The 25,654-nt window shown below is 34.6% G+C and overlaps 1 protein-coding gene across 8 annotated transcripts in view; it reads right to left on the minus strand.

Moving 5' to 3' along the window:
* TSC22D2 (TSC22 domain family member 2) overlaps positions 1–25,654 on the minus strand; it is a 66,413-nt gene that overhangs the window by 31,445 nt on the left and 9,314 nt on the right. The window contains exons 2-3 of one of the 8 annotated variants that reach the window (XR_009451880.1): positions 19,661–19,732; positions 6,190–6,347 (exon numbers count right to left, since the gene is read on the minus strand). The exons of 3 other annotated variants lie outside the window; for them this stretch is intronic. Coding sequence is in view for 2 of the 5 variants with exons in the window: in XM_059688151.1 (XP_059544134.1) it covers positions 20,058–20,145 (88 nt within the window). In the remaining 3 variants the exon portion in view is untranslated. 4 more of the 8 variants (XR_009451882.1, XR_009451881.1, XM_059688147.1 and 1 more) reach the window with 4 other exon arrangements.

Below are 25,654 nucleotides of genomic sequence, written 5' to 3' on the forward strand. Positions count from 1 at the left end.
TTATTGATTCTCTCTAAGATCTCAATGTTTCATTGTATACGATAAAAATAATCTTAACTTCCTGTGGGAAATTCTTCAAAGGCCACTGAGGTATAACAATTAATTTAATTATGAATAAAAAAAATTCCAAAAGTGTTTAACTAAAAATATCCTCTGCCTTCTTTTAGTGTTATATGAAATTTCAACAACGAATATTACTAAACATGAATCAAAACAGTGGGATAACATGTTGCTTTGCTTCTAGTTGAGGATCACTGCTTTGAAATTACCGAATTCAAAAAGGGATTCTGGTACAGGACAATAAAGAAAAGTAGAAAATAGCATTACTATTACAATCTAAAGGGTTTTAAGGTTTTTCACTCAAGCAGAACTATACTCAAATAGGTACACCTTCAGTGACAAAAAAGTTTTTAACAGCTAACAACTTTTTCTCATTTCAATATAGACCCATATCCTTGAATTCTAAGGAATACTGGTAATTCTATAATATGCAGGCTCCACCTCTTGGATTCTTCCACAGATAATTTTGTTTTTGGTGTCTTTATTGAATATTCTTCTCCTTGAATTAAACCTTAAAGGTAGGACTTTGTCTATCTCAAGGGTCTATTAATTACAACACTCTGTATATAACATATTAAACATTTAATTGAAGACAACGATGGAATAAAACATATAGTACTTAATATATTAGCTAATTATATTTGTAAGTTCAGTATGAACTTATGTTAAGCTTATTATGCTAGTAAAAAGAACTAAGAAATAGGACACATATGCAATACCTTAATCAATAAAGAAAAAAAAAGGCAAAAAAAGAAAAAAAAAAGAAAAAGAAATAACCAGCTCAATAACCAGCTCTTTCAACTATTAGAAACTAATTAGAGGGTATCACTGGAATACAGTAAAAAAACAGGTAGATCTCCTGAGTTTTTTTTTGTTCCTGACAAAGATAGCTTAAATAAACCTTTTTGTGACATTCCCTGCATCTGACTGTTACTGAGGAGAAAGGCAGTGTAGCAATTTCAATATATTACAGGTAATTGTAGTAAGGAGAAAAACTGTTTAGGTTTGAGGAATAGAAAAGCTAAAGCTCTATGGATTTTCAGGTTACTTTCGACAAAATTATGCCAGTGAAATTTAGCAGTCTTACATACTTATAGCAGTGATGACAAAGTCATGGAAGGCTTTGTGGAAAATAAAGTGGTCTTTCAAACCTCTTAATGATCTTTTAAATAAAAACCTTGAAAAAGATTTTTTTACATTAGAATCATGAATTCAGTGAGAAATCATATTGTAAACTTAGTGAAAGGCTTAAATGTATAATCATACCTCACAAATATCCATCTGTGGGTTCTCTCAATTGCCTAATATCATATTCTATAGACAATTAGAACTGAATCTAAAGGGGAGAAATAGAAGAAACTATCAGCTATCCATGAAGGTGGAAAAAGGAGGCCAAAAGATTGCTGGTTTGATCAGGTCAGATACAGAAGACAATTCAAACTGCCATGTCTTTAAACATGCCTCATGAAAAAACAGAAGTTCTAGATCCCGGACTCTGAAGAAATTCAGATGCACCTTACTCTTTTTACACGAGTGGATCAAAGCACATCTAAAGGAGTCCCATGAAATCCTTGCATCATCAGCATAACCAATAATTACGCAGTGGGAAAACATCCTTGTGATCTCTAATATGTTAAACAATGTCTCCTTATCCATTTTGAAAAAAACCAACAAAACAAAACACCTTTAGAGCTACCTTTGTATAAATACCAATAACTTATGGCCATGAACAGGGACCCATTTTCTTAAATATGGCAGCTATGAAACCAAAGAACTAATTAGAGAATGTTCTCAGCTCAGCGTTTCCACAGAATTTGTAGTGCAGCTTATATTTTCACACAAACCTAATCCCTTTCCTAAATGCTTTTAGTAATGGCAATCATCTGGTTTTTCTGCTTTACATTTTAGATTCCCTGTTGTAGAGGAAGGGTTTACAAAAGGTTTGAACATAAAATGGGAAAAGAAAGAAGACCAGTATGCCAAGATAAACATCACTTGACGTGTTCAAAAGACAACTTTGAAGATGTATTGTAGACATGGTTCAAGTATAAGAAAAGTGGCTGCAATAAATGCTACTAAATTCCCTCCCAAGTCAGATTTATAATCTAGACCCAGAAGATAAACTTAGAGATGGTCCGGACTTTATCACTTTTTTATAAAATATATTTTATTGATTTTTTACAGAGAGGAAAGGAGAGGGATAGAGAGAAACATCGATGAGAGAGAAACATCGATCAGCTGCCTCCTGCACACCCCCTACTGGGGATGTTCCCGCAACCAAGGTACATGCCTTTGACCAGAATCGAACTGACCGGAATCAAACCTGGGACCCTTCAGTCCGCAGGCCGACGCTCTATCCAGTGAGCCAAACCGGTTATGGCCGAACTTTATCACTTTTACAATATGACTTCACCAAGTTACTTAGCTTCTCCAAAGGATAATAATAGGGCCAGATACAGGGATTCAGTGAAATAATGCATTAGTTTAGTGTTTGGAACATGGCAAGCAATCAATATGTTAAGTATATAATTTGTATTAGTAAAGCTCATGGTAAAACTCTAAATATAATGAAATACACAAAGAATATTGACTTAGGAGTCAGGTGATCTGGCTCACTGCTTTAACTGTATGTAATAATTTCTAACATTCTTTCCAGATACCACATTGCAAAGGATTGTAATGTACTTAAATGCTGATTACAGGTTACAATATCAAATAAACAATATCCCAGAGTTCGACTTTACAGTCTAGTGCAGGAGATAGACAAGATAGAGATGTGAGAAATGCTAAGACAGAAAAAGATTTACAGGGTATTTTGGGGCACATATCAAGATTTAGGGTCAGGAAGGAATGTTTAGTAGAGGAAGTGCCACAGTTGGGCAGAGATGAAAAGAGTACACACAAAAATATCCCAAGTAAAAGCAGCAGGTACAGCTGACCATGTTAGAAAATTCAAATAATGAAGACCAGTTAGAAGGCTTTTGAATTTCCTCATAAGAAAGGGCTGTGCCCTGAACTGGAATGAGAAAAGTGAAAAGGCTAAAGAAATACTCAGGAGACAAGCATGGCAGTACTACTTGATTAACTGGCTATGAGAAATCAGGGAAGTTTGAATGTAAGGAGAGATGCCTAGGAAGAATGTGAAAAGAAGGTCTAGACAGCATCCTGAGGACACCAAAAATACTGAAAAGGACAAATAGAAAGGAAAAGTCTGCTAAGAGTACTGAGGAGAAATAACCAGAGGTAGGAAAAAAACACACAAAACTGGAAGGGATTTCAAAGATATCAAAATATCAGTCCAAAATTCAAAACCCATGACATACCACTATTACCTGTGTACAAATAGACAAATAGTTGGAACACTAAAAACTACTTAAGAGCTACTTAACCATGACTGCAACTATTAGTGTCCATGCAAATATACTCAAGGTCAGGAAAGGAATATGTGAACATTATAACAATAATAGTGTTGAAAACTTGGATTAGGTTTGATTTTTTAAAAAATTTTCTTTATTGATTAAGGTATTACATGCTAAGCGAAATAAGTCAGTCAGAGAAAGAATTAGGTTTGATTTTATTTCTCAAACCTTCCATAATTTCAATTCTGAAAAGGCAACTATATTGCTACTAAAGAGCTGATGCACAAATATCTAAAAGACTTTTAAGATAGAATTCTCATTTTCTGATGACATATCAAGTTGTCTGTATATTTTGAACCATGGACCTGAAGAAATTAAGCTTATACTTGATCTGCAGACTGTTTCAATTTAACTGAAAAATAAACAAATTCTTATGGTTTCACTTTTTTTTAAAGCAGTACTATTATTGTGTACTTAACTTTAAGCCATATTTAGACAAAGGAATTTTATTAAAAACACTTAATACCTGGGATTTATTCATCTACCAAGAAATATTTGTAGCCTAAAGTAGGTTTTTAAACCCCTCCCCAGTGTTTGCTATTAATAAACCTTAAATATTAAAGGGTGAGTTCCTTAGTGGTTAGTACTACAAAAGCATTCTAGTCAATTCTAAAACTTTTATAATAATACATAATAAATGTGCTTAAAATTGTAAGCACTAAATAGGTTATTTTCTAATGCAATAAATACTTAATTTTAGATAGTAAGCAACTTACCAAACTTAATTTTTGGCAAGTGCTTTAAAAGATGGTTTTATAATAGAGACTGAGCAATCACTACTTAAGTTCAAAGGAAATCAAATTCATGTATTTACATCAACATACACTAAAATTCTCTCTTAGATTATCCTTCAAATTTTCCAGGGTTACTCTGCATACTGCCATACCAACTGAGAGCCCAAGATCCAGTTAGAAAGCTAGATTTGTATCATAGCTAACAGCTATGTGACCTGAGCAAGTTACTTAATTTCTCTAAAACTTTCAATTTCCTTCTCTGTAAATTGAGGATATTGATAGTATCTATATAACATGGCTGTTGTGAAAATTAAATAACATGCCAAAAACACTCAGCTATGTCTGACTGTAGTAACCACTCAGTACCAAAAACAACTACTCTGCGGAGAAATCCAATCCCACACTTGGGCACAGAGATTGACAGTACACTAAATGCTGGTAGGATCTATTTGTTCCATCAGTCTAATGGTCATTTATAATAAACCAGTCTTGGATAAATACCAGTAACAGTTACAATCGGTGTATTCATTAAAAATATCTTTCTTAAGTTACACATTGAGGTGTCTAACAAGGCTTTGGCCGTTAGACACAAACATTCAACAGCAATGTTACTCAACTGTTTTTGAAAATCTGACAAATACTCAGAACCTTTTACTAAAAACTGAACATACATAACATTCAATCCAAAATTCCATAGGGGTCGTGATCCCTTGAAGCTCACTCACTGAGTACTAAATATGGACATGCTACACTAAAAGTCAGACATTATTTTCTTAATTACCAAAGTTATGCAATTTATGGTAGAAAGTTAAAAAAAAAGTATATAAAATAAGGGACAACTGTTGTTACTTTATTGTATTTCCTCTAGACAACCATTGACTTCAATGGCTGGTTTAAGAAATCTAAGTTTATAGAATATGATCCATATAAAGTCATGGAATACCATATCAGAAATCATGTAGAACATTATTTAAAAATAAGGATGGGTGTGAGTGAGTGATTGAGAGAGTGAGCGAGCGAGTGTGTGTGGGTGTGTGTAAGGGAGAGAATAACCTATCTCTGGTTAAGAATAAAGTCAGAAATAGATACAGAAGGCTGTGTTTATATGATAATGTCAAATAATCTTTAAGAGACTTGCAGGATCTGTGCACCGCACTGTAATGAAAATATTAATTCTTCAACAATATAACCGTGACACATAACTTAACCCAAATTTTCACTTCATCTGCAAAATACGATTATCTTCAGATTGCAGATTAAGATTTCCTAATCTAAACTGTATTATTTCAAGAAACCCCCTGTAAAATATAGCTGTGTAAAAAACAAAGCAAAATTAGTAGGCACACAAAACAGTTTAAAAATTTGTTTTCTAAGCTGAATATAATTCTGAAAGGAAATGGTTTAATTTTCAGGGCATACAAAAATGTATATTGACTTCTAACATATTTTCAGTTGATAATAGCATCTTAGGTGTTCTCAATGCAAGAAATGAGAAAATTTTCTTGGCTTTATTTTTAGAGACATCAAGAAGAAAGACGGCTTTTATTAAGAAAAATAAAATCCCCAAAGCAATAAACTAATTTAAATTGGTTTATGAAGAAAATAAATGTAAGTTTTAAAAAAATCAATATATTATTTCTCAAATATCTCCTGCGATAACTAGAAAGTATTCGGGGCTCTTACCTATATAGTAAGCATCCATAGCAGATGCAAAAGCAATATTTACATAATCATACTATAATACAGGATGCCATTTTATTTTAAAACCTGATTATTTATTAAACACCACTGCAAACATATGGCCTTTAGCTTCATGAGACTTTGAAAGGATTACATCAAGTATTTAAAATTCTAAGTTTTAACTTATAGTTAATACTATATTCTTAGTTATACAATGTGCTCATTTTGTTCATAAATAGTCATCTCAATACAATAACATCAGGTATAACACATAAAATCTAATCCATATGTCTTACCAATTTATGACCTGATGAGACACTCTTGTGGACAACATTCAGTCCTTAGAAGCTAGAATTACCCTCCAACCATGTGAGGGCATCACAACTTTTAAACTTTCGGCTTTCATCATTATTATGTCACATTCCTCCTCCGATGCTGAATTCTAAAAAAAATTCTAGCAAAGAGTTTAAGTAAATAAATGTTTTAATCAAATAGCCTTTAAAAATCTTTTATAGCAAAGTTTTTTATGTTTTACCATGATTACACAACTGATATTTTGCACTTAAGTATTTTTTTTAATGTAAAATAAGTTCATATTTAATCTGGATACTTCAAACTTTAAATTTCAGCATGGACTTTGAGGCTATCAGGAATACTTGTTAGTAAAGAGTCAATAGAAATGGAATCAATTATAGGTTTAAGATCATGACCCAGAAATTATGATTTAACACCATAACTTCCTATAGACAGCTTTGTAGTCCTGTAGAATGGCACTGGAATCCTATTGTTTGGCCCACATCCATCTATGAGTCTCTAGACCAGGGGTGGGCAAACTTTTTGACTCGAGGGCCACAATGGGTTCTTAAACTGGACCGGAGCGCCAGAACAAAAGCATGGATGGAGTGTTTGTGTGAACTAATATAAATTCAAAGTAAACATCATTACATAAAAGGGTACGGTCTTTTTTTTTTTTTTTTTTTAGTTTTATTCATTTCAAACGGGCCGTAGTTTGCCCACAGCTGCTCTAGACTTATAGAACAGGTGACTGGATTAGTTATGATTTATATTGATCATTTAAATGCTCAAGACAGCAATTTTTATACTTAAATCCTAGTCTGTCTCTACCACCCCCAATTTAAAATCAGACATGATGGAAAGAATAAAACGTTATATGTTTCATATAACAGCTATAACAATGTGTCCTATTCAGAAGTGGTCCTACTGTTCATCTGTGTATAGCACATTAAGAAAATTGGGAGTAGGGAGAGTTAATAATGGCATCAATTACTTCATTAAGAATATAATCTTATTAACTTTTTACAAGAAAGATAAACTGGGCATCTATTTTAATCACTGAAGGATAATATTAATAAAATTATCTTCCTGATAAGAATGCTAATTTATATTTTCAGTTGCCAGTAATCCACAGAAAAGGCAAACCACATATTTATGGGCATATTTTTGCCTAAATTAACTGCCTAATGACATCATGGGGTTGAGGGGTGGAGGGAGGCCATTGTTAAGGAAGATCAATACGTGCAAAGTTATAGAAGACTCAAAGACAGCATTGTAAAGAAAACTCTGCAGCCATCTCCAGAGATATTTGACCCAAATGTAGGGGTTGGAGTTAGGTTATTATAAGTTTTAAACTTTTAATGGTATTTTTATATTACACAGTGTCATTTAAGACTCCAACATAATATGAGGAACTATTAGGATTTTTCCAATTTATGAATATCTTTCCAAATGTAATCTCACAACACATTTGACTTCAATAAAATCATACAACTTTACTGTCATTTGTCAAAGCACAGCCTTATAATGTAATCACCTGGTGAAGGCAAAAATCCATGTTTATGAAGATAAATAATAATTTAAAGTTGTGGTCATTTCATCATCATATTACCGAAATGGTTTTTGAAAGTTTAATGCAACTCTTGTCTCCTATCAACCAAAATATTACCATTTAAAGCACTACATTTTAAAAAGTGTTATTTTGATAATTTACGCTTTTGTGAAACAAGTCTCATGAGAAGATACAAAACCTAGCCATATTAAGCAAAGTAAATTTTTCCTGAAATATATGTATGCTAGTAATTTGCTTGTCTGTAAAGCTTTGATGAGCTGGTCATTTAAAGGGCAAACTACCTGACACTTGGTTAAAAGGCCTACCAACAACAAGCATTGTTATGATAAATGCCTGGAAAGCCTTGGAAACCAGAATAGAAACCATCCATAAAAAGCAAATTTAGCTATTTCACTATGCAGCTTACAGAAAAGTTTTTTAAAGTGTGTGTGCATTATACAAATACATGGTAAAATTTGACTTTAAGAGCTACATACATTTAAAAAAGATAAAACTTCTGTATCAAAATTTTCCTGAGCATGCATCTTCACAATTAGTTGCTACTAAGAACAGTAGCACTTCGAGTTCTGATCACTAAATTCCAACATGTAAAAAATCCTTATTAAAATCTAAAATAAACTTAGGTAACTGAAGGGCTTGTGGATGAATTAAGATTAACTAGTGATCATCTAAAAATTAATTTGAAATTGAAATCTCCTAAAAATGAGTATTTACTTAGAAATCTATTCTAATATATCAATAATAATCTTGAATCTGTCTCAAGATTGTGACAAAAAACAAATCCTGATCATTTTGATAGTTATCATTCTCCTTTATTAAAAGTTCTGATACTACAGTCCAGCAAGAACCAGGTTTACGTTCACCATTATTTAGATAGTTTTATGGCAAATTGATATTAATAGAACAAAAGAGCACAGCGGCAAAAAGGTAGATGATTTAATTTTCAAGTCATTATGTCAAAACTGTTAAGTGAAATCAAACAAACTTAAAAGTGTTCCGAAAGGAACTTATTATTTGAATAAATATGCTTAGCTTCGTTTGATACAAAATTTCATTTTCAGTATAAACCACATTCTTTGAAAAGTTCACTACACACCGTTTTAAGGAATCCTGGACATAAGTCAATGCTTGCTCTAAAGGTCAGAAATGCTTATTTTTGAATGGAGAAATGGGAAAATGGAGCAACCATGTATGCCTCCAATAAATTACATACAGTCTTTCCATACATTATATGTTAGGGAAATAATGCTAGAAATATCAAAGATAAACTTATGGGGGAAAAAAATCAGTCCAAAGGTACCTATTAGAATGAAAACACTAGAGAGAAACCAAGATGGCGGCATAGGTTAACGCCGGAGATTGCTGCCCTCGAACAACCACTTCAGAGATATAACTAAAGGACAGAACAGACAGCATCCAGAATCCACAGGAAGGCTGGCTGAGTGGAAATTCTACAACTAGGAGGAAAGAGAATATCATACCCAGACTCAGAGGAGGCGCAGTGCTGAAGTGAAATATTGAGGTGCGGAGTGCGCAGAGCGGGCTGGCGGCGGAGGGCGCGGTTGTTGTTTTCAATCGGGAGGGAGTTTCAGACTCTGAGCTCCAGATCTGGGCGAGTCTCTGGGGACCAAGACTCAAACGGGAGAAGCGGGACTGTCTGGCTTCGGTCGGAACTCTCCGAGGCAGCTTTCTCTCTGAGGTTTGCAGCGGTTGCTGGGACTCTGAGAGGCAGAGCCTCTGCGGACGGGACTGAGAGCAGCCATAACTGCTTGTTCTGCCTGCCTTGTAGATCCCCAGGGACCCGCCCCGCCCAAGCCCTTCGCAGAGCCATTTGCCAGATAGCCTCAGGCAAAGGCTAGATTAGCACCGCCCTAGAGATCCAGCACAGAAGCTCTCCCACTGCAGACACAGCTGACTCTCATAGCCAGTTAGCCCGGAGGTCAAATCACCCCCGGTATTGCCGACATCAATCAAGGCTTAAAGGCAACAAGACTGTGCACAAAGACCACTTGGGGGTGTACCAAGAAAGCATAAAAAATGCGGAGACAAAGAAACAGGACAAAACTGTCAATGGAGGATATTGAGTTCAGAACCACACTTTTAAGGTCTCTCAAGAACTGTCTAGAAGCCGCCGATAAATATAGTGAGATCCTCAAGAAATCTAATGAGACCCTCGATGTTGTGATAAAGAACCAACTAGAAATTAAGCATACACTGACTGAAATAAAGAATATTATACAGACACCCAACAGCAGACCAGAGGAGCGCAAGAATCAAGTCAAAGATTCGAAATGCGAAGGAGCAAAAATCACCCAACCGGAAAAGCAAAATGAAAAAAGAATCCGAAAATACAAAGATAGTGTAAGGAGCCTCTGGGACAGCTTCAAGCGCACCAACATCAGAATTATAGGAGTGCCAGAAGATGAGAGAGAGCAAGATATTGAAAACCTATTTGAAGAAATAATGACAGAAAACTTCCCCCACCTGGTGAAAGAAATAGACCTACAGGTCCAGGAAGCGCAGAGAACCCCAAACAAAAGGAATCCAAAGAGGACCACACCAAAACACATCATAATTAAAATGCCAAGAGCAAAAGACAAAGAGAGAATCTTAAAAGCAGCAAGAGAAAGAAACCCAGTTACCTACAAGGGAATACCCATACGACTGTCAGCTGATTTCTCAACAGAAACTTTGCAGGCCAGGAGGGAATGGCAAGAAATATTCAAAGTGATGAATACCAAGAACCTACAACCAAGATTACTTTATCCAGCAAAGCTATCATTCAGAATTGAAGGTCAGATAAAGAGCTTCACAGATAAGGAAAAGCTAAAGGAGTTCATCACCACCAAACCAGCATTATATGAAATGCTGAAAGGTATCCTTTAAGAAGAGGAAGAAGAAAAAGGTAAAGATACAAATTATGAACAACAAATATGCATCTATCAACAAGTGAATCTAAGAATCAAGTGAATAAATAATCTGGTGATCATAATAGAATCATGGACATAGAAAGGGAATGGACTGACTATTCTTGGGGGGGGGAAAGGGGTGTGGGAGATGTGAAAAGAGACTGGACAATAATCGTGCACCTATGGATGAGGACAGTGGGTGGGGAGTGAGGGCGGAGGGTGGGGTGGGAGCTGGGAGGATGGGGGGGGAAAAATAAGAGGAACAAATGTAATAATCTGAACAATAAAGATTCAATTAAAAAAAAAAAAGAATGAAAACACTAGAAAGACTGTGTTCTAAGAAATTCACATATAAAAAGACATACACAATTACAGGAAACCTCATGTATCTGTGGTTGAGCTAAGATACTAAATATAAAAAGTAGTTGTTTAGCAAGTTATGCATTATATCAAATGCATCTATTGGTGGAAGATATACAACATACGGCTTAAAAAATTTCATTAATACAGTTTTGAAAAGCTCTAATAATATAAGTTATCAATATTTTTAATAGACCATGTTTATTTGCAAATGACTTCTACTACTCATTCTTTCAAAAGTAAAAAGTTTATAGAGATACAAAAAAAGAAAGAAAATGGGGGTGGGAAAAGAAGATAAAAATGGAAAAGTAAGTGGAAGCCAGTTATATATTACTCAATATATGCAATAAGGACCTGCAGGCTTTGCTAACAGAAAGCTGAACCCTTGACTCTGAGCTTTTATTAGTAACAGCTAGCATAAAGGAAATATAACTGTTCTTAAAATTTAAGGTATCACCACATATTATGTTTTTAAGAACTGATATCTCATTTCTTAAAACAAAGTATGTTTAGGATTATCCCAGACATACAACTTTTTTTCCCCCGAAAAACTAAGTAATATCTAAAATAGAAACAGCTCTTATTTGACCCAGTAATCCCACCTCTAGGAATATACTCCAAGAAAGCAGAAACACCAAGCAGAAAGGATACATGCACCCCTATGTTCATAGCAGCACAATTTACAATAGCTAAGATTTGGAAACAGCCTAAGTGCCCATCAGGAGTTGAGTAGATTAAAAAACTGTGGTACATCTACACAATGGAATACTACACTGCTGTAGAAAAGAAGGAACTTTTACCATTTGCAACAGCATGGATGGACCTGGAGAGCATTATGCTAAGCAAAATAAGCCAGTTGGAGAAAGATAAATACCACATGATCTCACTTAGTTGTGGAATATAATGAACAACATAAACTGATGAACAAAAATAGATCCAGAGACAAAGAAACACTGAACAGACTGTCAAACCTCAGAGGGAAGGCAGGGGAGGGTGAAGGAAGGGGGGTAAGAACTCAACCAGAGGACTTGTATGCATTCATTTATAGCATAACCAATGGACATGCACACTGGGGCTTGTCCTGGTGAGTGGGAGTGGCCAGGTAGAGGTCAATGGGGGAAAAAGGGGAGACATGTAATACTTTAAACAATAAAAAAATAAAATAATAAAAATAAAACAGAAGCAGCGGCTCCAAATAAACAGAATTTTCTGAAGCTCAATGGTTAATAGTCATGTGAATAGAAGGAGTGTGATTAGTCAGATCAACTCTTTTCCTTCCTTGTTCCCCTTCTAATAGTGTGTGGATTTTGGGAGAGACTACCTTATTTATCTTGATACTAGAGACCCTTTGCACGAAATTCGTGCAAAGGGCTAGGACCTCACAGCTGTGGTGGCTTGCCTCAGCCCTTGCAGCCCCAGCTTTGTCCGGAAGGACGTCTGGAAGGTCATTTGGCTGTCCAGTCTAATTAACATATTATGCTTTTATTATTTTAGACTGGAGGCCCAGTGCACGAATTCGTGCACTGGTGGGGTCCCTCAGCCTGGCCAGCGATAGGGGCTGGCCAGGGGGAGGGACCACGGGAGGTTGGCCAATCATGGGAAGTTGGCTGTGGGAGCGCACTGACCACCAGGGGGCAGCTCCTGCATTGAGCGTCTGCCCCCTGGTGGTCAGTGTGTGTCATAGCGGCCAGTCAACTGGTCGTAAAGGTCGCTTAGGCTTTTATATATATAGATTACCAATTAAATACAGTAGGTCATTGGGTTACATCGGAAATCCATTCCTACGGCGCGACATAATGCGACTTTCACCGTAAGTCGGAACCCACCTACATAAGCACCTACATCACTCACATGGAGCACATACACAGCAGTAATGAAGTGAAACAGTGAAAAAAAATTAAAAGAAAGATAAGAATTCCTGACCTTTACTAGTGGTAAATAAATAATAAAAAACATAAAGCACATATGTACATACGTTGAAATGACGGGACTTTTTTTTTTTAAATAAATACTGTAAATGGGAAATGGCGACGTAACCACGAAACGACGTATGTCTAGTCAGACGTAACCTGAGGACTGCCTGTATGTAGAAAGATATATTTTTGGATTCCAGGACACAGGTTATACATACATTACTATTTCTGGGCCAATTATCACAACTGAAAACTTAAAACAAAGATTACAATGAGCACCTTCTGAATTGTTAAATATTTATAATGAAATTCAATATTAGAAACAATCAGGAAACAAAATGGTATAGAAATGCTGGCTCTTAAGGATGTTAATCAATGAATACACATTTAAATTATCACATTTAAATGAATTTGTCAAATATGAAAAATATTTTAGAAGTAGTCAACTGATACCTAAACACAAAGGTAATTTTTGGCAAGCTAACACATTTACATGCTCTAATCAATCACAAGATCTAATTAATATATTTCCTGACTTAAGTGATTTAGAATATTAATGTGTGCATGCACATACACACAAATGTCAGCTAGAATACAGTATCAGCCATTTCTCTCATCTAACTGCTATCAACTCAAATTTTAATAAAAAGCGCACAAGTTTCTGTTCTTTTCAAAGCCTTGGTTTACTTAAAACCCATTTGGTGAAAAATAAAAACAAAATAAACAACACCTTACCAACTATTTCCACCTTTTTCAATTGTTTCTCAGATTTCATTCTGAAAATAATTACCATGACCTGTCAAGAGTAGGCTGTGGTGACTTACGTTAAGAAAATTACTAAGTAAAGAGGAAAGTGGTAAACATATGTGCAAAAGCATATAATAATGGATGAGCAATTAATAATGTCTCATCATCAATTCTGAAGTTCTGTCATGTGCTGAAAATAAAGTCAGCATGTCAGGTGTCCCATTTCAGCTAGCCATAACAAAGCTCAGAGAGAAGAAATGCTATATATAAATATGTCAATCAATCTTCAATCTTTTCTAGTCTTAATTTCTCTACCAAGCTGCAGATCTGCATCTCCGGCTATATTCCAAGTATTTCCACCTTGACTTTCCATCAGCCCTTCAAATCATCCAAAAGTAGCTAAAAACAGAATCTCATCACTGTTTTCTTCTTTCCAAACCAATTCTTTCACTAGTGCCATCATTCTCGCATTCAATTAGGTTTGACATTAAGCAGACAAATTTGACTGCTTCCCCTATCATATCATATCCAATCTGTTGCAAAATTGTGTAATTCCTAACTTCTGATAACCACTCTCCTTATCTTCATTGCCTAATTAACACCTTCATTAGCTTTCTAGTATCTATCCAATCCAAGATCTCTTCTCCGTTGTCTTCAATTATTTTATGCACCAATCAAATTTAACCATCCTTATCACATTAGCCCTGTACTTCCACAGTGGTTCACAGTATTTTCTCTAACTGGAATGAATGCTCCCTCTTTCCCTCAGTTCTTTAACTCTTTCTGACAAAATTCTACTCATCTTTCAGGTTTCAACTCAAAAACCCACCTCCTAATGAACAAGCCTTGACCAATCCCTCCAGCTATACTGAGGTATAAAATGCTTGAATTCTAGATGATAGCTATCACTTTCAATCATATGATGATGTTTTTACCTATTTTTTTCCATCTTAAGACATAGCTCATTGGTTTCCCTATTTGGGACCACCACTTAATTGTCTATCATATGGGATTCTTTCCGAACAGAAAATAGTTTGCTAGCCTTCCATTCCTAAGCAAACATGTAACTTTCTGAGGTTTTCTGACAACCATGGCCAATAATGACAAAAAAGAAGTAAAGAAACTCAATTCTAATGCTTTTCTTGCCTCTTTTCCATTTAGCACTAAGGGAAATAAAACTCCACAGAGTAGGGATTTAAAAAGTAATTGGTGCTAAATCTTGCTCAAAGTTAACATTCCTAATTAACAGCCAGTAAGACAGCTTTATTATTTCTAGTGATGGCAAAACTATTTTCCAGGGGGCCCATCCACTTTCAGAAAGTTAGCTCCAGCCTGCCTGCTGAAACACCCACTTGGTTGTCCAGATAGAGTATGCTAACTAGACTGTCTAGTTAGCTTTGCATTAAAGCTTAATAGGTCTGTCACCATCTTTTCCTGTTTATTCTAGTTACAAAAACACTAGCTAAAATTTCATTAGCTTTTGTGGCAGGCCTGTCACTTGCTAACTAAAACTATAAATGCCATCAACTAATACACTCTACATATTCAACCTTCCCAAATTTACATACAAGTCCTTTCAATTTCTCATGCTTCAGATTATTAAATTTATAAATGCTATCATCCAGTAATAGCTATGACTTCCTGCTTTAATGTCATCTGGACATTTTATAAACATGTCCTTAGGTTTTCATCGAAATCTGAGATCCAGTACTAAAAGGTGACAGGTTATTTAAATTTTGTCCTCTAATTTTTAGTGTCTTTGATTATCCTCTATTAGATAGCCTTAACTGGAATAGGTAAAAATGTAATCAGATAAGAAATTATTTAAGTACTAGATACAAATTATTAGGGAATATATTGGGGGTGGTTATAAAACAGCTCAGATTCATTTACTCAAGGGAAAGGAAAGAGAATCTCTAAATACAGCTGAAGCAGATTTGTGAAAAGCTTCTCAACTTGGTAATTCTAATTTAAATAGAGAAGAAAACAGAGGTGCTACACGAGAACTAATATACCCACTAGGAGAGGACATTAAACCATTAACAATCTCAAACAAGTGATCCACTATTGGTTATTCTTTAAAAGTATGTAGCTCAGACCTACAATTATGCTGAATCATATGGATGAAACATAATACTGGATTCAAAGGGCACAAACAAAATATATAGTGAATTATTCCATTTATTAGAAATTAGTTTGAAGTGGGAAGTGATAGGAAGGGGTCATTAAGAAGCTTATACTATTTTGTATCTTGAGCTGGGTGCTGGTTGCACAGGTGTGTTCAGTTTGAACTGTACATTTATGAATGGTGTACTTTTCTGATACAAATTATATTTCCATAAAATGATTTTTACAAAGACATATCACTGAGCATTCAAAATATAGATTAGATTAGCCAAGTTCTGAAACCTGAGTTTTACCATTTGGGTGAACAAGTACTGGTGGGTTTTAATAATGAATCAAAGCTTCATGGAGGATGCGTAAAACAACACAAATAGTCTCATACAAGCAACTTAGTTTTGATTTACCCCTAATTTCAAAAATAAAATCTCATACAGAAAAGTGATAGGAAATACTGGAAGCCTTTTCTACCATAAAATACTTTAAGTTTTTCCTAATCTAATAATTTTAAAAAACTAGCTAAAAATAATTACTGTATAAAATTTAAGCAAAATCATCAAGTATCTAGTAAAAGACATACCAGACATTAACTTTAAGTTAATAACCCATGTGTACTACTCTCTTTATTTCTCTTAAAATATTGGTGCTATCATAAAGAAGGACAAGCTGATTCAAGGGGACGGTGCAACTAACAACTGTAACTCTCATCTGTTAACCACATTTATGCCTTTTCTTCACTAAGGCAGAAATATTGCAAGTTGTTTATCAATTAGGTTAAATCCTTACAAGTTACTTGATTTCCTGTTTAATCTACCTGAGCTAAAGTTTCTTCCTTCTAGTACTCTCTACCTTACTGACCTGATATTTACAAGAGAATAAAATTGTTTACTGTAAATTCTTACTCTGAGCCTTTGCATTCAAAAGACTCACAATTAGCGCCTGCTCCCTAGTGATCAAGTTTCAAAAACAATTCTATTGATTTAACAAAGCAATGCCAATGTTTAAATTTGGAAAGCAGTTCTTTAAAGCAGGAAAATAGAAAGTCAAAATTTAAAGCTACTATAATGAAATGCTAATAGGCTATGCTATCACTAAAAATGAAACTTCTTCATGGTAAAATAATCCCCATAAAGCTAACTATGGAAGCTACATTATTCATTTTAATAAACAGTCCACACAAACATTTGGGCTTCCTAAGAAAGGCCTGTATTATTTTTGACATATCAGTATCTACTGTCCTTATACACATTTAGTGATGGTTTCAGCTGAATGATTATCTGAGGACTCTGCAAATGACAAATGGGGAGCCAGAAAACAATGATGGCACCTACAGTAAAAGGGAAAGGAAAGAGAATAGCTAAATACAGACAGAAGCAGACTGATTGGTGAAAAGCTTCTCAACTTGCTAATTCTAATTAAAATAGAGAAGAAAACAGAGGGGCTATGAGAGTACTCTAAGTCAAGTGAGAAAGGTATATTAGTTACTTATATTTTGATTAAAAGATACTCTATGAAAAGAATCCTAGAAAAAGATTCCAGTCTTTCAAGTAGGCAAAATTAGGGTTCTTCAGATTTCTAGGGCAGGCTTAATGAAAACTGGCACAGGACTTAAAAGCTTCCCCTACCGAAAATGATTTCCAATACTTTATAAATAGGAGACTTACATAGGCAAGTTTATACCTCAAAGCAAGTAGAAGATAAATACTGAATGATTCTATTAAGTACTTACTTGCCAAATTAGTTGTAAAATTTTTTAAAATTCAAAATTTATAATAGTAAAAAATGAACAAGACACTTTGGTGAGATCTAATACAAACAAGGTTAGGAAAAGTTATATATAATAATTTTTTAAAGCTTAACACATACAAATCTTCAACCCCTGTCTGCAATGAAAAAAAATAAATAGTCCCACAACACTTTTTTAGCTAATTCAAAAGTCTAGATATCTGCCAAGTGAAGTGGTAGATGTTTTGGAACTAATAAAGCTAGGTGCTACTATTCTTCTCAATTGAAAATTTAATAAGCTGGATAAAAAGTTAAAAGGAAACCACTGGTCAGTTTCTACCAGGTCGGGCTTGTAGCCTCAGTACCAACAGGCCAATTTACATTGAATATAGCTGATCTAGAATATGAATTCTGATTATATTTTGGTTTTAACATACTACAGACAAGTATCCGTTAACTTTGTTGGCTCTGGACAACAGGCTCCAAGGAGAAGAGAATATATTTTAACCCATGAGAAACTACAGATATAGTAACTTGCCTCATTTCCGATACCTTAAATGTTTCTGGTATCTAAAATCAAAACTAGATAAGGAGCATTTAGCCCTAAAAACAAATGAAAAGCAGGCAATTTCTATGGTTGTTTTATAATGAAACAAAAGAAATCTTTTAGTATTACATACAAATTATATTTAAAAAAAGCTCAAACCTTTCTACATTGATTTGATGAAAATAGATATCTTTCATATTGATGTCATGGCAGCTCACAAAAGTCAGTTATTTGAAATAAATTATCATACATGTGAAAACCATTCTTACATTTCTATATAGAGTGCTATTCTTCCTTTTTCTAAGAGAAAAGTATAAAATATACACCAAAGTACTCACCCTGGCTGGCTACATCTGGCAAGCCATTCGAATGATTAAACCTTCATGCTGTTTCATGCCACAATTTACATTTATGCCTTAACTTATTGCTAGAGTGGAACAATTTTACTTATTTATTTTAGCTGAACAATTTAAAAATGAAATTTATAAACATGGTACTATAAATTTTAAAATGTCTTGTTCTACAAGTAACTATTTTAAAAACATTTTTAGTAAAGTAAGGAACACATCACAAAAAAGACAGTTTGTTAGAAAATTTCTTTCAAGTGACACACAAAGCAAATCAAGCCAAATAATTAGAAGACTGTTACCATTTCTAGGCAATGTAGACCATGTCTTAACATGACTTGTTAAGCATGACATGCACTTAGCAATACTCTTTTCAAATGAAAGAGATGGAGTTAAGTCCATGAGTGTTATCCAAACTATGCCAGAGGACACAAATGCGTTGCCAGGCAGAATTGAAAGAACTTTACAAAGCTTTGTGAGAATTTTAAAAACATTTGCGCTCAACTTCTTTTAATTAGACACAAAATGATGGAGTGCTAATAAACATTTAGCAAAATAACTCAACAGAGCATATACTACTTAAAATGTGTATTACGCAGAAAGATAAACCAAAGTAACTTTTACCATAAATGAACTTGACTTCATTCAATATTTTTAAAAATTAAAAGTAAAATGTACACATTTCTGTGAGAAAAACCATTTTAGGGATTTACAAAACAGTAATGCAGATCTAATGAATTCTAGCCAACAAGCTTGATGGTAAAGTTTCTAGCCAAGAGTTAAACAATGACTACTATTTTGATTCCTTGGTTTTGTCCCTCCTCCAATTTCTTAATATAAGATAACATTTTGCTTTGAGTCACTAAGGCTTTTACAGAGAAATAAAAGTAGCACAAAATTAAAATAACTGTAGGCACTTTATTTTATAGAATATATTTTAACATTAAAATACACAAGGGTAAGTAAATATTTCATATAATAAAATTCAATAGAAAATGTAAATCCTTCCAAAAATAAATATAATTAAAAGTTCAGTAAGAAGAAATGTTTATATCCTATATAAAATATAGACTGTCCTTTTGGTTTATTTTGCTGCTTTGTCCCATGCTAATTACATGAGTCGCCCTCTAAAATAACAAAGATCAGTTTTAGTGATGAGAAACCAGTTCAGTGCAAAGCAATTCATGCATACACCTTTGCATGTACACATTCCATATGTGAGTATTCATACCTATCCCAGAGGTTCTTTGATTCCTGAAACGTGTTCAAATGGAACGCTTGGTAGAAAGCAGTTGAAGGATTCCTGTGAGATCCAAGAATTGGAGATGAGGTTGAGAAAATATAGTAAATTCACTACTTTTAAAAAAAAGATGGAAGATTTTAGATTTTTAATACAGTGTAACAGCTTCAAGAGAGAAAGGGAGGGAGAATGAGAGCCACAATAAGGTCGCTTAAAAGCATTCTGAGCCCTAGCTGGTTCAGCCTGTGGACTGAAGGGTCCTGTGTTCGATTCCAGTCAAGGTCACATCCCGGGTTGCAGGATCGATACCCAGTAGGGGGGTGCAGGAGGCAGCTGATCAATGATTCTCTCTCATCATTGATGTCTCTCTCTCTCCCTTCCTCTCAAATCAATAAAATTTTTTTAAAAAAAACATTCTGAAAGAAATTAAAACTGCACAAAAATCCGGCAGACCCAGACAATTCAGGATCACAGTTCTAAAAGAAAAGGGTAATAAAAAGTCAAATCAAATATTAGCTAGTGTTCAATTATGTTTGTGGATATATATATAACCAGTTCATTGCCTAATCAACACGACCCTTTATCAGATACCTTCATAAATCTCTATATGTTTAGCAGTTTAATAAAGCTGTTGTGACGTACATGTAAAATAAGTTGTACCTTCATAATACAAAATTCTTCATAGGATCTATTTGATAGGGTTTGATGATGAATGAGTCCTTTTCTAGGTTGGACTTAACAAAATTTTCACCTTCAGAGTCTATTTATTTATGTGTGGTTTCTCTCAGGTAGGGCAAAAAATGGTGCTGAATTGTAAGATAGCTTTCTAACTTCTAGCATTTAAGGGGTAATAGTTTGTGCATCTTAATTACCTTCCATCTTTACTATTCCCTAGGGACACTTTCCCTAGCAGTGGTCGGCAAACTCATTAGTCAACAGAGCCAAATATCAACAGTACAACAATTGAAATTTCTTTTGAGAGCCACATTTTTTAAACTTGAACTATATAGGTAGGTACATTGTTATTAACTTAATTAGGGTACTCCTAAGGCTTAGGAAGAGCCACACTCAAGGGGCCAAAGAGCCGCATGTGGCTCTCAAGCCGCAGTTTGCCGACCACGGCTAGGGCTATTAACTACAGAGTCTTAACTGATAGGCTCATCTGGGCAAGCTCCCAGCAAGCATGATCCACCTCACATCTCAGGAACGGCTTTTCCAGAGACTAAACTTTAATTTTTATTGATTTCAGAGAAGAAGGGAGAGGGAGAGAAAGATATCGAAATATCAATGAGGAGAATCATTGATCAGCTGCCTCCTGCATGCCCCACACTGGGGATCAAGCCCACAACCTGGGCATGTGCACTGACCAGGAATCAAACCGTGACCTCCTGGTTCATAGGTAGGTACTCAACCACTGAGCCACCGTGGCCTGGCAGGAGACTAAACTTTTGACAAATCTGCTCTTACAGTTCCCCCCCAGCTCAGCATATTTCTAAAGTCTCTCCCATCCCCAACCTGTACTTTAGGGAACTAACAAAAACTTGAGACATCACTTCTAAAATTCTTGATCCATGCTGTAGCGGAATAACAGTAGCATGCTAAGAATATGAGTGATTATATACTTGACACTAACTGTTCTACATTTATTAACTCAATTCTACAACAGCCCTAAGAGTAGGTGCTATTACTATTCCCATCTCACAGATAAGAAAACTGGGTCAGATAGAAGTAACTTGTCTTATGTCACAGAGTTAGTTAGGTGGCAATCTGGTTCCAGAGTTCATACTCTTAAATCACTATGCTAAATATATAGCAGAGTTAAATTTTAACCTCTCTAGGTCTGTCGCTTTATCAGTTAAATAATGCAGTGATTCATATGTAAAGACTATATAGAAAGCTCCTGGTAGACAGTCAATGCTTAATAAATGACAGCTTTATTTTGTCATAAAAATGAGGGTCAGATACAATATGACATTTCTGAGACCCTAACAATTACCTTAAGAGAGTCTCTGCAGTAGTAGTACAATAAGAAAACTATTTCCAAGTTCTACTAGAATAGCAATCAAATATCAATGATCATCAAACAAAATAATAGAATTCCATGACTTCAAAAAATCAGATTAAGACCCATTGTGTTATCTACTGAATTAAAAAAACACACCGCACCACCATTTTTAAAAGGCATTTAAAAAAATTTAAACGGTAAGGTACCTCTTAAGATGATCTAAAACTAGGAAAGGTAGACACACACCAGTTGCCAGAGTGTCACCAAAGCAACTATTTGATTAATTAGGAGTCTTCAGTATGTGCACTTCTTTTTGCTTGTCCTACTTCAACTCCTTTCTATCCTTTTAACCTTTTATTTTTCTCTTGACTAGGTCTAAGGCAATCAAAGGCACTGATTAGATATCAAGAAAGGATTAAGAGGCTGCTAACTACTGTTTATTTAATAGCTTGTATACTCTCAAGATATATTTGCCAGGCCTCTTTTTTCCACTGTACTTAGAATTGGTCTGCCAAATTAAATGAAAGCCAACTGAACCAATTGAAAACTCAATTTGGCTTTTTTACAAGGCTTACCCAGGACCACATGGGAGCAAGTATGCTATTCATACAGGTTTGTTTGGGAGACCTTGTGTTTAAAATAAACAGATTGACTTAAAAAAGGAAAGTAGTAAATACAAGAGAATAACAAAGAGTAAACTTGGAAGTTTATTCTGCAAATCTGAAATTTAAAATTCATTAAAGAGTATTTACAATATATTTATAAGGATAGCATTCTTTAAAAGAAATTCAGATACTGACTGGAAAAACATATATGTATTTAATTTGAATAAAATTCACATGCCAAACAAATTGGTTTTAAATAGTCATATGATTTAAGTTATGAAATTCCAGTATTTTTACAACATAAACTAATAATGAAATGTTCTCATAAGTCAAATGTAGAAGTGAAAAAAGATCTTATCTGTCATTAGTCTTGTGGTGAGAAAAGAACCTGTGAAATAAAATACTATAAATCAGGGGTGGGGAATGTCTGGATTGCGGGCTGTATAAGGCCCGAGAAATTACTTGGTCTGGCCCTGCCAAGGCATTAGGGGTGAATTAATTAAATGTTTGGCCAAATATAGCAGGCTAATTTTTTAAAAAATAATTCTTTATTGTTGAAAGTATTACATCTGACCCCCTTCCCCCCCATTACCCCCCCCCCCCCAGTCCACTAGCAAGCTAATTTTTAAGGTGATAATTTTTGTATGGCCTGTGAATAATGTTATAAATATCCAAATGGCCATTGGCAAAAAAAAAAAAAGTTACCCACCCCTACTATAAATGAACCTAAATGTCAGAACGAATACAGTGAGGTTGCTAAAGTGTGCAGTTAACAATCACCTTCTACATATATTCAAAATGAAAAAACTATATGAAGTCATACAATCTATGTACTACAGAAAAACTTAGTATATTCCAAGGATAAAGACAGTAGTATAACATGAAATTTTGGGTTTGTGGAATATTTTAGCTGGAGTATTACCCATTATCTGAGGGATTTTTAGCAAATTTAACAAGAATTAGTCTCAAAACATTGATTAACAGGCACAGATTGAAGGAGTCAAGTCTGTGAAACCTTAGTTGATCAAGAATTTCAAAAGAGCCATTTGTAAATACAGACAGGCCTGATCATTTTTCAAAACCAACGAACAAAGTATATTCTTTTCTCTCTTACTTTATATACTAAATAGTCTGTCATGTTAATTTCCAAGTAAACAAAAAGTAATACATCAGAAAGCTGACTCAAATGTGACATTTGTCTACTTGCTTTACTAAGGTACTACCTTTGTAGGGTAATTAATTATAACACAGAGAAAAAAAGATACATATATACTATACCTCAAAACTAAGCTACAAAAATTGTAGAAGTTTAAAGGATGAAGTACATACATGAGCCCAGAACTCAGCAAATTTCTTCTTCTCTTATGTCAAAACTCAACTTTAGAGATCTCTAAATAGAAACCAGGGAAATAAAATAAGCAGAGGACCACCTCCAACATTATCATCTAGGGATTTTAAATGATTAAATACATCCTTCAGGTGAAGGGTTACAATACAACAGATCAGTGGCTACAGTAGGTTTTTCCTTCCTCCTTACAGTCAGCAAAGCAACAACAACAACAACAACAACAACAACAACAACAATAATAATAATAAACTAACTCTGGGAATATCCAAGAGCACTGGCTTTGGAGTCAGAGGCCCGAGTCTGAATCTATGCTTTGTCACTTAATATCTATGAGACTCAAATCCTCAGAGCCTCAGTTTTTTTAATTCATAAAAAAAGGGGTAGAAACACTTCCTTAGAGTTGCTTAACAGATCAAATCACATAGGGCCTAAAACAAGCTTGGTTTGTGTTTAAATATAGAGTTAGTTTCCAAGGCATGCTGTAATGAAAATACTTTTTTGGTAGACTATCTTAACATATACCAAAATATGTCATCATTAAGGTAATACTGAGGTAAACAAACTACTTAAGGTAAACAGAATACTTAAGCTAGAGCTAGGTATACCAAGCTATTTAGTATTTTCTAATGAATGAGAATCTTGACTTCTGGGACTCAGAGCTCCCCTAGGATTTCCTTATATACAATTTTATTACAAGATTTTAATTAAAAATAGAATACTCACTGAAAAGTGTACTGCAATGGGTTCAAGATACATACTACTTTAATAATAAAAGCTTTAAGAAACATCTTCAACAGCAACCATACACTTATGATAAAAATCTCAATTTCTTACCATGACATTTTAGCCCATCACTCTGGTTTCTGTCAAATTAATCACATCATTTCCCAAATCTGACATAGTCTCACTCGTCCACACTATTATACAAACTGCTTTTTCCCTCTACTTGGAAAATCATCCCCTTCTTTTATCAGTGGCCTAATATAAATGACCCTTTTAAGATTTAGTTCAAGAGTTAGCTTCAGAAGAATGCACAGGTAATAATAATAGGTTGCTTCTGAGGGCAGAAACTGGGTAGCTAGAGGAGAGAGATGTCAGAGACGCTTTCAATTTATACTCTTGTACATTTTGACTTTTAAACTGTATAAATATATTTATTACCTATACAGAGAGTAAATTAAACTGTAAATCAGTCTAATTACTTCCTCCCCACACCAAATTGACATATGAATATCCTAAATTGTTTCTATTAGCATCTTATATTTACTATTTTCAGACAGCCTGAGATCTTTAAGGACAGAATAGTCCTATTTCTGTATCCCAGTACTCAGACTCAGAGAGCACAAAGATAGTTGAATGACTGATATATCTATCATTGCTTTAAATGTCTTCTTGGGTATTCAACCTACTTACTATTTGTAAATTTCATTTTAAAAAAAATTCTCTTTTTAATTCTCACCCAAGGATATGTCTTGATTGATTTTTAGAGAGAGGAAGGGAGAGAAACATTGATGTAAGAAACATCTATCGTGTGCCTCTGGTACACACCCTCACCAGGGGTCAATGCCCTGCCTGGGAATCGAACCCGAGACCCTTCCTTATACAGGACGACACTCCAACCAACTGAGCCACAACACCAGGGCTGTAAACGTCATTTTTTGGTCGTACAATAATCTGGTAGTAGGGAAAGGGTTTGACAAGGGGAAGGAACTTAAAAAAACCTGACCAAGTCTCAAATTCTAATTTTACCAATGAGGAAAACTGAGAGACATTAAATGACCTGACCAAAGAAACCAGCTAAGTGGTAGAAAAGCCAAGATTACAACATAATTAGCCATACTTCTGGCCTAAAACATTATCTCCTCTTCTGATTACATCCATACCATGCAATTACACTTTCAGATTAAAACAGAAGACTCTTGGTATGATTTGTAGATGTCAGAGGTGATCTGGGAGGGCAGTTAGGACACTGAAATATTGACATTTCTATAATGTATGCTTGCCATGCATACCGACTTAATGTTATG

The sequence above is a fragment of the Myotis daubentonii genome, chromosome 3 (genome assembly GCF_963259705.1).
Source record: "Myotis daubentonii chromosome 3, mMyoDau2.1, whole genome shotgun sequence".
NCBI lineage: Eukaryota > Metazoa > Chordata > Mammalia > Chiroptera > Vespertilionidae > Myotis > Myotis daubentonii.